General features: G+C 51.7%; 1 protein-coding gene across 3 annotated transcripts in view; it reads right to left on the bottom strand.

Annotated features, from left to right (window-relative positions):
• Dot1l (DOT1 like histone lysine methyltransferase) overlaps positions 1–11,832 on the bottom strand; it is a 40,877-nt gene extending 29,045 nt beyond the window's left edge. The window contains exons 1-2 of one of the 3 annotated variants that reach the window (XM_031350415.1): positions 11,487–11,832; positions 492–535 (exon numbers count right to left, since the gene is read on the bottom strand). In XM_031350415.1, coding sequence (XP_031206275.1) covers positions 492–535; positions 11,487–11,567 — 125 coding nt within the window. In that variant the 5' untranslated portion in view covers positions 11,568–11,832. Of the gene's footprint in view, positions 1–491; positions 536–11,317; positions 11,377–11,486 lie in introns of those variants that run through there. The other 2 variants (XM_031350417.1, XM_031350416.1) reach the window with 2 other exon arrangements.
• Between the last annotated feature and the right edge of the window lie 1,752 nt (positions 11,833–13,584).

The raw sequence follows: 13,584 nt of genomic DNA on the forward strand, positions 1-13,584 counted from the left end.
AGTAATCTATGTCCATTATCACAGGAGCCACAGAGGGCAGAAGCTCCTGAAGGAAGGCTGCAGATTCATCTCAACAGGCAGCTGCCCTGGCACCATGGCATCTGTCTGCAGGTGTCACAGGAAGGAGGCCCTACTCAGTAAGGTCAGGTCTTAGTGGTCCTTACAAATTCCCAACTTTCCCCAAGCCAAAGATAGGGACTAGTGAAGGGAAATTAGGGGGACACAGAGATGCCCCAAGTTCTATTTCACAGGAGGTAGCAGTTCAGAGACTGCACATATGAGAGCTGGCTCCATTCCTACCTTGGCAGGGGAAACAAACAACTGAGGTTTTCCCAGACAAGGGTCATGGAGAGATGCCCTGCAACTTGATGCCTCTGCCAGGGCTCCTCCTGCCACTTCCCAAGAGGTTCCAATGAGGACAGCACAGTGGAAGTGCTGGGAACCTCAGGAAGCAGGTCCCAATCCCAGTGCTCACCCCACACAGTACTCACCGGATAGTCTCGATAATCTCATGAGCAGCATCATGGTGCTTGTCCTGAAAGAGAAAAGACTGCACAGTTGGCCCCAACAACCACACAGTGACATCCCAACTCCTCTTGTTCTATGATGCATACCCACAGTGCCTGGACCCCACAGAGATGCTGACTCAACACATTCCCCAAAGCTGGAACCTGACTCCCTGCAAACCTGATGGGTGTAGGCAGATCCTATAGAGTCCCACTGGGCCACCTACAAAAATGGGAAATAGACAGCACATCCACCGGCCAGCTTGTGTGCTATGCCTGAAATCAAGCCCTGCCCCAACATGACCACTCAGGGCCAGCTCTCAAATCTGTCACCATAAAATGAAGCACAAGGATGCCAACTACTGACAGAAAGCTACAGAGGGAGGAAGGAGGACAAGAAAGCAGGAGGTGCAGAGCTCAGGCCTCCCTGGGCTGGCCAGTGACCTTATGAGCTTCCTGCCCTTCAAATCCACTGCCCACTGGCTTTGCACAGCCTGAGCTCCACTGGAGAAGTGTGTTGTAGGGTAATGAAGGCAACTATAGAATAATGAAGGCTGCAGGCCTACCTCATGAGAACAGGACTGTCTTGGTCAGGGTTTGTATTCCTGCACAAACATCATGACCAAGAAGCAAGTTGGGGAGGAAAGGGTTTATTCCACTTACACTTCCCATACTGCTGCTGATCACCAAAGGAAGTCAGGACAAGAACTCAAGCAGGTCAGGAAGCAGGAGCTGATGCAGAGGCCATGGAGGGATGTTCCTTACTGGTTTGCTCAGCCTGCTTTCTTATAGAACCCAAGACTACCAGCCTAGGGATGGCACCACCCTCAAGGGGCCCTCCCCACCCCTTGATCACTAATTGAGAAAATGTCCCACAGCTGGATCCCATGGAGGCATTTCCCCAACTGAAGCTCCTTTCTCTGTGGTAACTCCAACTTGTGTCAAGCTGACACAAAACCAGTCAGTACAGGAACACACAATGCCATGGCCAGGGCCTCCAGAGTCCAGACTTTTCACTCTGCCTGAGTCCTGGCCATCACCCGTGCTGCACAGAGGACCCAGTGCTGTGTCCAGCACAGCCACAGGATACACACAGATGAAAAGGAACAGTCAAGTAGCCCTTGAAGACTAATGTGGGCTCACACAGTGGGCTTAGACAGTCTCCTGCTGTGATTGTCTGGAGATGAGCCCACTTAGCTAGGGGTCAGGGGGTGTGCATGGTAGGAAAGCTCATTAAGTCTGAGGCTGAGGAAGTGCATGAAATTTCCATGATTCACAAGTGCCAGAGAAAGAAAACTGCACCATGCAGCTGGTAGAGGGAACCCCAAGCTGCCTTTGAGTCACCCATACTCAATAAGTAACCCCAGTTAACTCACAGTTCTCCTAAGCTATGAGATCAGTTCTGTGGTTTGTGGCTGGGCCCATCTGGCATGAAAAAATGACTGCACACAGGTCACCCCAGAGAAGCTACATAGCAGTGGGGCGTTACCGTTACCCAATGCTTCATCTCTTCTCTCTCACTTGTAGAACATCAAAGGCACCAGAGAACATGTGCATGAATGCATGCGCAGGCAGGCAGACAGGCAACAATACACACACCTTTCATGTGCTCCATAGCTGTGAATACCCAGTGTACCCAGTCTTCTCAAGATCAGCCTTGCCCTGAGGTCACCCAAACCACTCCTGAGCACCCAGGACGTGGGATATCAGCCTGACTTGCTTTGGAGACTGGGAAGAACAGAGAGAGAATCTACTCAACACTGCTGGAGAGGCAGGGCCTGCAGCATTCGATACCGAGCCTGGGTTACTCTCTGATAACTTATTGGGTGCTCAACCCAGGTGGCTGACACAGCTCTCCGGCAAGCACGACACTGGCTCACCACAAGCTTAGACTCAGAAAGATCTTAGAAATGCTGTGCAGCTGGAGAGGCTCCAGCAGAGGATCCAGGTTCAATTCCCAGCAATCACATGGTGGCTCACAACAGCCTGTCACTCCAGCTCCAGTGGATATGACACCTTCTTCTGGCCTCCATAGGGACTACACGGAGATCGTGCAGACAAACGTGTGTGTAGCACTATACACAGAAAATTAAAAACACTTTTTTGGAAAAGAAAGAAAAAAGAGCCGGGCAGTGGTGGCGCATGCCTTTAATCCCAGCACTTGGGAGGCAGAGGCAGGCGAATTTCTAAGTTTGAGGCCAGCCTGGTCTAGAGAGTGAGTTCGAGGACAGCCAGGGCTATACAGAGAAACCCTGTCTCAAAAAAAATAAAAGAAAAGAAAAGAAAAGAAAAGAAAGAGAGAGAAAGAAAGAAAGAAAGAAAGAAAGAAAGAAAGAAAGAAAAGGAAAGAAAAGCCTGGCTTGCCAGGACTACATGAGACTTTGTCTCAAAACAGAGTAGAGGAAGCTGGACCTCGTGGCACCCACTTCTTATCCTATCTCTCTGCGGGTGCAGGCAGGCAGGCTGGCTTGGAATAAGTAGGACTATCTTTAAAAAAAAAAAGGCAACTTTAATCCCAGCACTCAGGAGGATCTCTGTGAGTTCAAGGCCAGCCTGTTTTTGTTTTTTTTGTTTTTGTTTTTGTTTTTTGTTTCTTTTCGAGACAGGGTTTCTCTGTGTAGCCCTGGCTGTCCTGGAACTCACTCTGTAGACCTGGCTGGCCTCAAACTCAGAAATCAGCCTGCCTCTGCCTCCTAAGTGCTGGGATTAAAGGCGTGCGCCACCACAGCCCGGCAAGGCCAGCCTGGTTTACAGGGCTAGTTAGTTCCAGGATAGCCAGGACTAGACAGAGAAAGCCTGTGGTTTTTGTTTTTTGTTTTTGGAGTAGGGGGACAGAAAGGAGAGAGAGGAGGGGAGAAGAGAAGGATCTCCTCCAACAAGAGCAGCCCTGGACAGTATCAGAAGTGCTCTAAACACACTGATGGTCTCTATAGAAGAGTCTGGTGGGTACATGGCTCAGCACACACTTGCCTGCCATGCACAAGGCAAGGTTCCAGCCCTAGTACTGTCAACAAAAAAACACCAGCACTGGTGTGGGCCTGTGCACTCAGGAGAGAACCTACGACCTCACCCATGCTCTGCAAGCCCTCTAACACTATGCAGTAATCCCAATCCCTGTCTTTCTGAGGTTCTCCTGTCTCTCCCTGCCAAGCTGGGACCTTGCAGCATTCTCAGGGCTTCCCAGCTTACTGAGGACCAAACCACACTCTTGAGTTTTGTTGGGCCTACTATGTCCACTCATAGTCCTGAGCTTACAAAACTAAGAGAAGCAGATTCTTCCAGCTGTGTCCATGCCCTGAGCATTCACTGGTCCCTAGGAAAGGGATAGGCATGCAGGCACCTGGGAAGGAAGGGACTACGCTGGGCATAGCCCCAGGAGCCTGGGTTCATGAGAATGCTGGTCTCTTTGTACAGGGACAGCCCACACTTCGAGCAGCACCAGGAATTCACTGCTGAGTGCCTAGGACAGTTTGCCCTTTTCTCTTTTCCTACTGGAAAAGAGATGGAACACCAGACCTTGCCAACACCTGCTGAGCGACTTCAGTCCTTTTTGGATATGTGAGCAGAATGATCACTATAGACCAGGCTAACCTGAAATGCCTAATTCTGCCCTGGACTCCTGAGTGCTGCTAGGGTCACAGATATGTGCCACTGTACCAGGCTCACCCAGACTCTTGTCACCAAACCACAGCAGCTCATTTCTTCCACAAAGCAACACCCAAGTGGTATGGGGCAATGGTGCATGCCTTTAGTCACAGCAGAGACAGAGGCAGGTGGATCTCTGTGAGTTCAAGGCCAACCAAGGCTACAGAGGGGCTCTGTTAAAGAAAGAAAGGGATGGGAGGGAGGAAGCAAGCAAGCAAGCAAGCAGCAGGCAGGCTGGGCATGGTGGTGTACCCCTTTAATCCAAGCACTCTGGAGTCAGAGACAGGCGTTCAAGGCCAGCCTGGTCTATAAAGTGAATTCCAAGACAGCCAGGACAACACAGAGAGACCCTGTGTAGAAAAACAAACAAAACACTCCCTTTTGTGGCCGCCAAATACCATCACAGCAAACATGTGGGAGGCTGTTCCAAACCCTTCTGAACTTGCCCCAACCGATGACCATCAACTGCTCAGATCACATGCAGGGTGACCAACAGCCAAACAGAGCATTGCCTGTACAAGGGCAGGAGAGGCAGGAGCCTCACACAGAATCCCAGGACAGGTCCCTTGCTTGATCAAGGATCAACTCAAAGGAGTCTACATCTCCATTCCAGCGCCAAAGACCCATAGGAGAGAACATGACCACTGGGATGCCCCAGTGGGTGACCCCAAAGCAGCAATCCAGCAGAGAAGCCTGAAGAAGCCTCAGACAGGAGTGGAACCATGACCTCAGTCATTAGCAAACATAGCCTCACACAAAGGAAGACTAAGGACCCTGGCTCCGGGTGAGCAGCTTGGCCAGATGTATAGCACTGACCACTTTTGGTGTCCCACATGGCCCTGCACACTGCACCTGTGAAAGGAAGGAGATTCTTAGAAAGACCACACAGGGCTACGATCATATCACATATATCAGGCTCAACCTGATGGGCTATCCCAAGAATGTACACCACATTTCAAGCTTGGGGTATGTCTGCTCACACATGCACACACACACACACACAATGAGAGAGAGAAAGAAAGAAAGGAGGAGAAGGAGGGGAAGGGAAACATTCAGTCTATAACTTTCTGGTAGCTTTATAGTGGCCTCATGATGTTATCAAGGCTGGCCTCCAACTTTTGGGCTCAAGCAATCTCCCTGCCCCAGCCTCCCAAGCAACTGAGGCTACAGACACACCCAGCCTAGAGAAAATTTTTAGACTTGACCCTGAACTCAAAAGTCCACAGAGGGACCCAGGGCCTGGTCCAGCTCCAAGGTAGTAATTCACAGCACACATGGAGACATCCATCTTCCTGAAGGCAAGAGGCAGGTATGGGATGGGGACTCAGAGGTCCACAGAAGGACAAGTGTCCTTGCTCAGCTACAAGGACAGAGATGAGGCCAGAGCCAGCCCATCTGTGCCAGCTGCCTGCCCTACAGCCACAAGAGTTTCTGCTGAACATTTCATGCTAAACTGGCCTCTGAGGTCTTCAAAGGGGGCTGACACCACCTACCCAGGTCTATTAAGTGACATAGGTTAGTCAACAGATAAGAGTGACTGCATGTTCACCATCAGGACACTTTTGTATCCTCCTTCTTGCAGGCTACTCCTCCCTCAGGATGTGAGGGCAAAGGACAGGGGCTTGGTTACTCTAGTCTTAGGAGAGCTGGGACAAGCCCTGAGGGAGAGGCAAGCAGTCCTGGCCAGACAACAGCAAGATAGCATCGCATTGCACCCAGGCACTGGGGCAGCTTCGAGTAGCTGCACTGGGATCACAAAGAGACCAAGAGTTCACAGCACTTGCTCTGCAATCACAAGAGAAGGAAACAAGTCAAGCAGTCGCAGCACCTGTGATGCCAGTGGGGGTGTGGGGACTGGGGACTGGAGCCTGCTGGCTTCCAGTCTACCTGAGAAGACAAATCATTAGGTCCAGCAAAGAACCCTGCCTTAAAGGGACAGATAGTGACATAAGAGGGCACAGCATCCTCTACTGTTTTCTACCCTCACACAAAGATTTTTAAAAAAGTTGCCTGGTGTGTATATAAATGCCACCCCAGTCTATCCTGCTACTCTGTTCTAGTATGGAAGAGACTAGTTTGTCTTCCAAAGCCTAAGGGATGTCTCCACACTCAAATACCACAAGGGTTCTGATCAAAGTGTGGAGCTCAGAAATAAGAGATGTCCAGAACATCTCTGAGTCTAAAAGTTATACTCATGGGTGCTGGGGACAGATGACTGTTCACAGGGGTGACAGACTGTTGTAGAACTAGAGAGCTATAATAGTTGCCTGACCTCTGATTATTCCACAGACCCTATCAGGTAACCTGTCTGGGGTGCTGGTTTTAGACAAACCCGGGCCTTCCCACACAAGGACAGGTGCTCCCCTTCTGAGCTGGAAATATAGCTCAGTGGGTCCAGCACTCCCTAGAGTGCACAAACCCCTGGGCTCCATCCCCAGCACCATGTAAACCAGGCCAGTGTCATTCCAGCACTCTGGAGGTAAAGGCACAGAATCAGGAGTCTAGAGACAGAGAGACTGGGAGGGAAGAAGTGGAGGGGGAGGGTAAGGAGGGACGCAACTGCATGACACTCCCTCCCTGAACAGCTCTATCCTGCCTGTGCCCCTGGCATACCACACCACCAACAGAGCAGCCAGTGGTAGTCTAGCCTGTGTAGGACCTCAGAAGGTAATCACACCTCAACCCCAGAGCTGGTGCCCACATACAATGGACAGCTGTGTTTGGGTTAAGCTAGCAACAGGCCAACACTCAGGTGGTTGGACACCTGTACTGAACATAGCCAATGTTCTGGAAAGATAACCAACCTGGCTTGCATAACGAGGACCCCTGGAAAAGAGGACAGGTCTGCTCCAACAAACAAACCACTTATCCAATCTGAGATAAGGGGTGGCAGACCTGTGTCTCTGATACCCAAAACCCAACTTGGCAGGGGCCCAGTGCTCAAGTTTCCCCTCTTCCTAGTTATGGCAACCACAAATGTCACTAGGCATCACCAAATGTCAATTAAGGACAGACCCCACCCTCATGAGAATGGCTGGCTAGCCATATGGCAGAAGTAAAGATACCTGCCAGAGTGTCACATACCCCAAAGGGAGAGGTGGGACTTCCTCACTAACTTAACAACTTCACAAGTAACTTGAAGCCAGCAGGACATCTCATACCCATATTCAGAGCAGTTGAGAGAATAAGACAGGATTGTTCTAAGTTTGAAGTCAGCCTGGGCTACATGGTGAGTGCCAAACTGCCCTGGGTACAGAATCAGACCCTCTCAGAAAAGTCTAACTTGAAAAAGGGCAGTGCTCCCATGCAGAGGCCCAGCTGGTAGTTCCCTGGCAGTCCCCCACTCTCATGAACACAGTAAGTGGTTTGAAAGGCAAGCACAAAGCCAATGTTTCACTCTGCCAAACATGGAAGCCCACCACTATCATCCTTTCCCTTCTGGAGCAGGTCACTGGCCCACACAGGCAGGCTAAAGGTCAATCCACCTTTTGCCCATGTGAGCAAGGATTAGCATGGACACTTATCCAAAAAAGTCAGCAGGAGAAAATACCTTCTGAGTCATGCTGAGGCTGGCTCATTCTACCCACAGCACAACTCACCCAGACACCCACGGGACTCCTGAACTCATCAGAAGGGACACGCCACCACACATGGCCTACTGAGTCACCAACAGAAAGGCCACCCTAGCCCTCCCTCTCAGGTTTGTCCCCTAAGCTGCTTGCCAAGCACGCAGCTAAAACTGACACCTGCATCACTTCTGCCAAGGGGGTTATTCTTTGAGGTCCCAGGGCCCTAAGCTGCTGCAAGGACGGTGGCCCCCTCCCACCTGTCTCTTGTCCAAACCTGGTCCCCAAACTGGGTATTTCTGAGTGTGAACACGGGATGCTCAATTCCTCTAAGAAGCTGGGCCACCAGCCCAGGTCCATGACTGCCACACTCAGTTCCTAATCTGTCTGTCAAGTTCCAGAGCCTGCAGTGATGGGTGTCTTTCTATCCCCTGTGCCCAGGGGACACCAAAGATAGCTTGCAGGTGCTTTTTACAAAGGATTAAAAAGCCAGACCTGGTAGCACACACCTGGCATCCTGGCACTCTGAGGGGAGGCAGGAGGATAAAGGCTAGTTTGATTTTGCTGAGACCTCATTGCAAAACAAATGGAATAGACTGGGAAGGCCTGCAGGTGGGTAGGCACACAGTGAGATCTCAGCTACAGTCCTCAGAGGTAGGAGTACCCAGCCTCTTCCCAATGCCTCAGTAATGGGATCACAGGGCCACAAGAGATTTTTCTATGTTTGCTTGACTGGGGGAAGTAACCTGAAACAAGAGTCTGATGTATGTGGGGCAGGCTGGCATGTAACTCACTATATAGTCAAAGCTGGTCTTGAACGCCTGATCCTTCTGCCTCCACTTCCTGAGGATGGTAGGACTGACACTGTGGTGTGTGCCAGGTTCTGGCTTCCTAAGAAGCAGAACTCTCTATGGAACATGGTACTAGAAGAGGGCACTGTGGAGCTGCGGTCTCTGCTCAGGCTGTGTGAGAGCTTACCCCCCCCACACACACACCCCTCCCTGCACCCTGCCACCTGCTGGCTCCTGGATACAGAGCAGTATGACAGCCACAGCTGGAAAGGGCCTGCAGATGTCAGGAGCAGGGCTAGGCCAGCAGAGCAATCTTGCCAAATGAGATCTGGGCCAGCAAGGAAAAGGCACTGGGCGGTCATTCCCAGCCGCCCGCCACTGGAAAGCCAGTTCCCGCCAGGCTCAACTGAAGGCCTGATTCACATGAGAGGGTGACTGGGCCAGTGTCACTGGGTGAATTTCAGCCTTTATCACCAGGGAACAGGGCAGAGGCAAACTAGCAGCACCATTCCATTGGGCACCAACAAAGTTATGGTAGTGCTTTTGTTTGTTTGTTTTTTTTGTTTTTCGAGACAGGGTTTCTCTGTATAGCCCTGGCTGTCCTGGAACTCACTCTGTAGACCAGGCTGTCCTCGAACTCAGAAATCCGCCTGATTCTGCCTCCCAAGTGCTGGGATTAAAGGCATGCACCACCACCACCTGGCTGAGGTAGTTTTTTTTAACCCTTCAAACTCATATATGACAACTTTGGGGATGTGGCCTGGTGACTATCTATGACTGACTACTCAGCACACATCAAGCAGCCCATTTCTTGGTCTCCTCAATGATAGCTTCAGCTTGAACAAGGCCACCTGCAGATATCTGGAGCTCTAATCCCCCCCCCCCCACACACACACACACACACACACGCACACACACGCCCCACACAGGGGTACAAGCCCACGCCCCACACAGGGGTACAAGCCCAGCACTTGGGGCAGAAGCAGGATATCACTGCAAGTTCAAAACCAGCCTGAGTTACAGAGTGAGTTCCAGATCAGCCACTATTTAACAAGACCAAAGAAACAATAGAAAAAGAAACACTGGACCAGCACAGGCATCCTATGACTAGCAGAATCATCACCAAACTTAGCTCATTGCCTAAAGGATGCTGCCCAGCTAAGAAACAAGGGGCAGCCTCAAGCCCTCAGACAGCGTAGGTGGGCAAGCCTCAGACACATCCCTCCCGGGTGAACACTGCAGAGTTGCTGATCATTCCCTGGACTTTCTGGAAAAAGCTGCTGGCAGAGAACACAATGTGACAGCCAAGGAGGTGGGAGGCAGATGACAGAGGGACAGTGGAGGGGAGGTTGGGGTGGCTAAAGTATGTACACCTCAACTGTGACTACAACTCATACAACTACACTGCAAAGGGTGGCTAGTCAGAACAGCCATGTCTGAAGAAGAAAAGTACTAAGGAGTGTGTTCTTCCTCTCACCAGACAGTCTCCCAGACTTCCCAAGGCTCCTCCAGACTCCACCAACATGAGGGGACAACTTTTCCCACTTCCCACAGTCCTTCCAGTCATGGTAACAAAAGGGACAAGCCTCCCCAATTTCTCAGACTCTTTCTAGACAGGCCACCAACCTAGAACCCACAGGTCTGGAACTCCTCCTGCCTTTGTCTCTGCCAGGTGCCAGGATTAAAAGTGTGTGCCACCATGCCCAGCATACAAACAGGTATTTCAAAATTCCTATTACATTTGTGAGTGGCTGTGTTTGTGCACAGTGAAATCAGAGAACTTGTGGAAGTTGGTACTCTCCCTTCTGCCATGTCCCAAAAATGGAACTCAGATTCTAGGACTCTTGTTGCTGAGCCATGCTGCTGACCTCAGATGAGTTTCGAATGGACAACTGTGGGAATTTCCAAGGACACGCAGGGCTGCCCAATGGGAAGAGGCAGAGGTCAGGTGCAAGGGCATCCCAGGGCACACCCAGGGAGCCCGGCTGCCTTTAATTCCTACTCAAAGCATACACAAGAGCCGGGCGTGGTGGTGCACGCCTTTAATCCCAGCACTTGGGAGGCAGAGGCAGGCGGATTTCTGAGTTTGAGGCCAGCCTGGTCTACAGAGTGAATTCTAGGAGAGCCAGGGCTACACAGAGAAACCTTGAGAAAACCAAAAAGAAAAAAAAAAAACATACAAAAGGCCACAAGGGACAGGAAGCTGAAGTCCGCAGGCCCTCCTGGACTAAAGAATCCCAGCTTGCCTGTGGCACTTCCACTCTGCCTGTCATTTTCTAAGGGTCATTAGGATTAGGGGATAATACCCCCAGCTTTCCAGAGTCTCACCGGCCCTGCCCACCGACACGAAGAGACGACTGCTCCAGGCATTCCACCGTACCTCCAGGCCAATCCACCAACATCAAATCAAAAGGCACGAGGCACAAGCTGAGATGACAACCCCTCTGACTTCTCAGGTCCTTTCAGCCGGCCCCCTAACATGCAGAAACAACTACCCAGAGCCCTCCTACCACGCCACGAACGTGGGGGACAGCCTAAGCTGACACGAGGGGCCAACCTCCCTGACTTCCCAGGGTTCCTGTTAGCACCTGCCCATCAACATCGGAAGGTGACAACACGAAAGGGCGTAGGGGGACAACAGGAGAAGGCAGCACGATAAGAAACCGACGACAAGATGAGGGGACGTGAGGTGACAACTTGAGGTGACACCACGCAGGGTCGCCACGAAGGCAAGGCATCCCCGACTTCCCAGTCCCTACACCCCTACCCACAACGTCGGCCCAGACTCAGTTCCTCAAAGGCTGGAGACCTGGGGCTCCGGGCCGGCGGCGGCGACAACGCGACGGGCCGCGTCCGGGCAACGGCAGGCGCGGGCGCGGGCCGGGAACGGCCGCGGAGCCGCCGCAGCAGCAGCAGCCGCCGAGCCGCAGAGCCAGCCCCACCGCTCCTACCCCCGGGCTCCCCGCAAGGACACTCACGTAGACCGGCAGCGGCCACGGGTAGACGGCAGGCTCGGCGCCCACAGGCGACTTGAGCCTCAGCTCCAGCTTCTCGCCCATGTCGGCGCGCGCGGCCGCCGCACCATGCTAGGCGGGCGGTTGGGGGAGGGGCGGGGCCGCCGGCGGGAAGGCAGGCAGGCGGGCGGACTCGGGTGGACGCGGGGCGGACGGCTGAGGACGGACGGCCCGGCCTGTGCCTCGGCCGCCGCTGCCTTGTGGCCCCAGCTCCCCTCTTTATAGGAGTCACAGACCCGGGGCGTCTAGCGCCGCCGCCATCTTGGGCCGGCGTGAGGAGAAGGCACAATGAGCCGGGGGGTCGGGCTGAACCACTCGGTGCGCGCGCGCGGGGGAGGCCGGGAGCCAAGAGGCGGTGCGCTCCCAGAGCCCCCGCCCGCCGCGCCGCGCGCACCACCCCTCGCACGCCACGCCCCCTTGGACTCGCCCGCCTCCGGCCGACGCACGCACGGATGCACGCAGGGGCGCACGCACGTCCTCGGTTGCCCTCCGACGCGGCCGCCAGCCGGAAGCGAGGACCCGGGGAAACCCTGCAGGGGAAAGCTCGAGAGCCAGGCGGGGGCAAGTTCAACTCCCAATTGCGCAGGCTTGCTTTGCTTTGCTTTGCTTTTTGCTTTTTGCTTTTCTTTCCATTTCCTTTTCTTTCTCTTCTCTTCCCGTCCCTTTCTTTTTCTGTTTTTCCGTTTTTTCTTTTCTTCAGATTTTCCCTTTCTTTCGCTGTTTTCTATTTCTTTTTCATTTTTCTATCCTATCTGCTTATTGTTTATTTACTTAACTTATTTGGGTTTTTTGTTTTGTTTTGTTTTTTGGAGACAAGGTAGCCAAGGCTGTCCTGGAATGACCTCGAATGTAACGAAATCCACTTGCCTCTGCCTCCTGGGTGCTGGGATTAAAGGTGCATACTATTATGCCCAGCTTCTTTTCATTCTTTTTTTTCTTTTTGCTTTTTCGAAGAAAGATGTGTTTATGTATATGAGTAGACTGTCACTGTCTTCCTGCACACCAGAAGAAGGCCTCGGATCCCAATATGGATGACTGTGAAGATATATTCCAACTTTCTATGCAGTTTCACACTAACAAAACCATAAATCTATGACCTATAATCCAAGCTCTTGGGAAGCTGAAGCCAAGGATCACTATTCAAAGCCTTCTTGAACTACAGAGTGAAATTATTCCTAACAACAACACAAAACAATAAACAGAAACATAAAATGGGCTAGAGAGATGGCACAGTAGCTCAGACTACTGACTGCTCTTTTAGAGAACCTGGGCTCAATTCCCAGCACTCACACTGTGGCTCACAACCATCTGTAACTGAATTCCAATGGTTCTGACACCCCCTTCTGGCCTCGGCATGCACTAGTCACACATGGGGCACATAAACATACATTCAAGCAAAACACTCATACAGTAGGGTTTTTTCTTTTTGTTTTGTTTTTCTTTTTATACAGTAGGGTGTTTTTTTTGTTTTTGTTTTTTTGATTTTTCGAGACAGGGTTTCTCTGTGCATCCCTGGCTGTCCTGGAACTCACTCTGTAGACCAGGCTGGCCTTGAACTCAGAAATCCACCTGCCTCTGCCTCCCAAGCACTGGGATTAAAGGCGTGTGCAACCACCCCCTGGCTGTACAGTAGTTTTTAAAGCCTTATAAACTTAAAAACAAATCAAAACAAACAAAACATAGCCAAGGGTGGTAACCCACACCATTGGTCCCAGTCAGTAGGCAGAGGCAGGGATCTATGTGAGTTGAAGATCAGCCTGGACTACAGAACAAGTTTCAAGCTAACCAGGACTATATAAGAAGACCCTGCTAGGGGCTGGAGAGGTGACTCAGTGGTTAAGAGCACTGACTGTGCACTTTCTGAAGGTCCTGAGTTCAATTCCCAGCAACCACATGGTGGCTCACAGCCGTCCGTAATGAGATCTGATGCCCTCTTCTGGTGTGTCTGAAGACAGCAACAGGGTACTCACATTAGATAATTAAATCTTTAAATAAAAAAAGGAGACCCTGCAGTAAATTAATTAATAATGCAGCAGTCACCTATAGCTCAGAGGCTCTCAAT

The sequence above is a fragment of the Mastomys coucha genome, unplaced genomic scaffold (genome assembly GCF_008632895.1).
Source record: "Mastomys coucha isolate ucsf_1 unplaced genomic scaffold, UCSF_Mcou_1 pScaffold4, whole genome shotgun sequence".
NCBI lineage: Eukaryota > Metazoa > Chordata > Mammalia > Rodentia > Muridae > Mastomys > Mastomys coucha.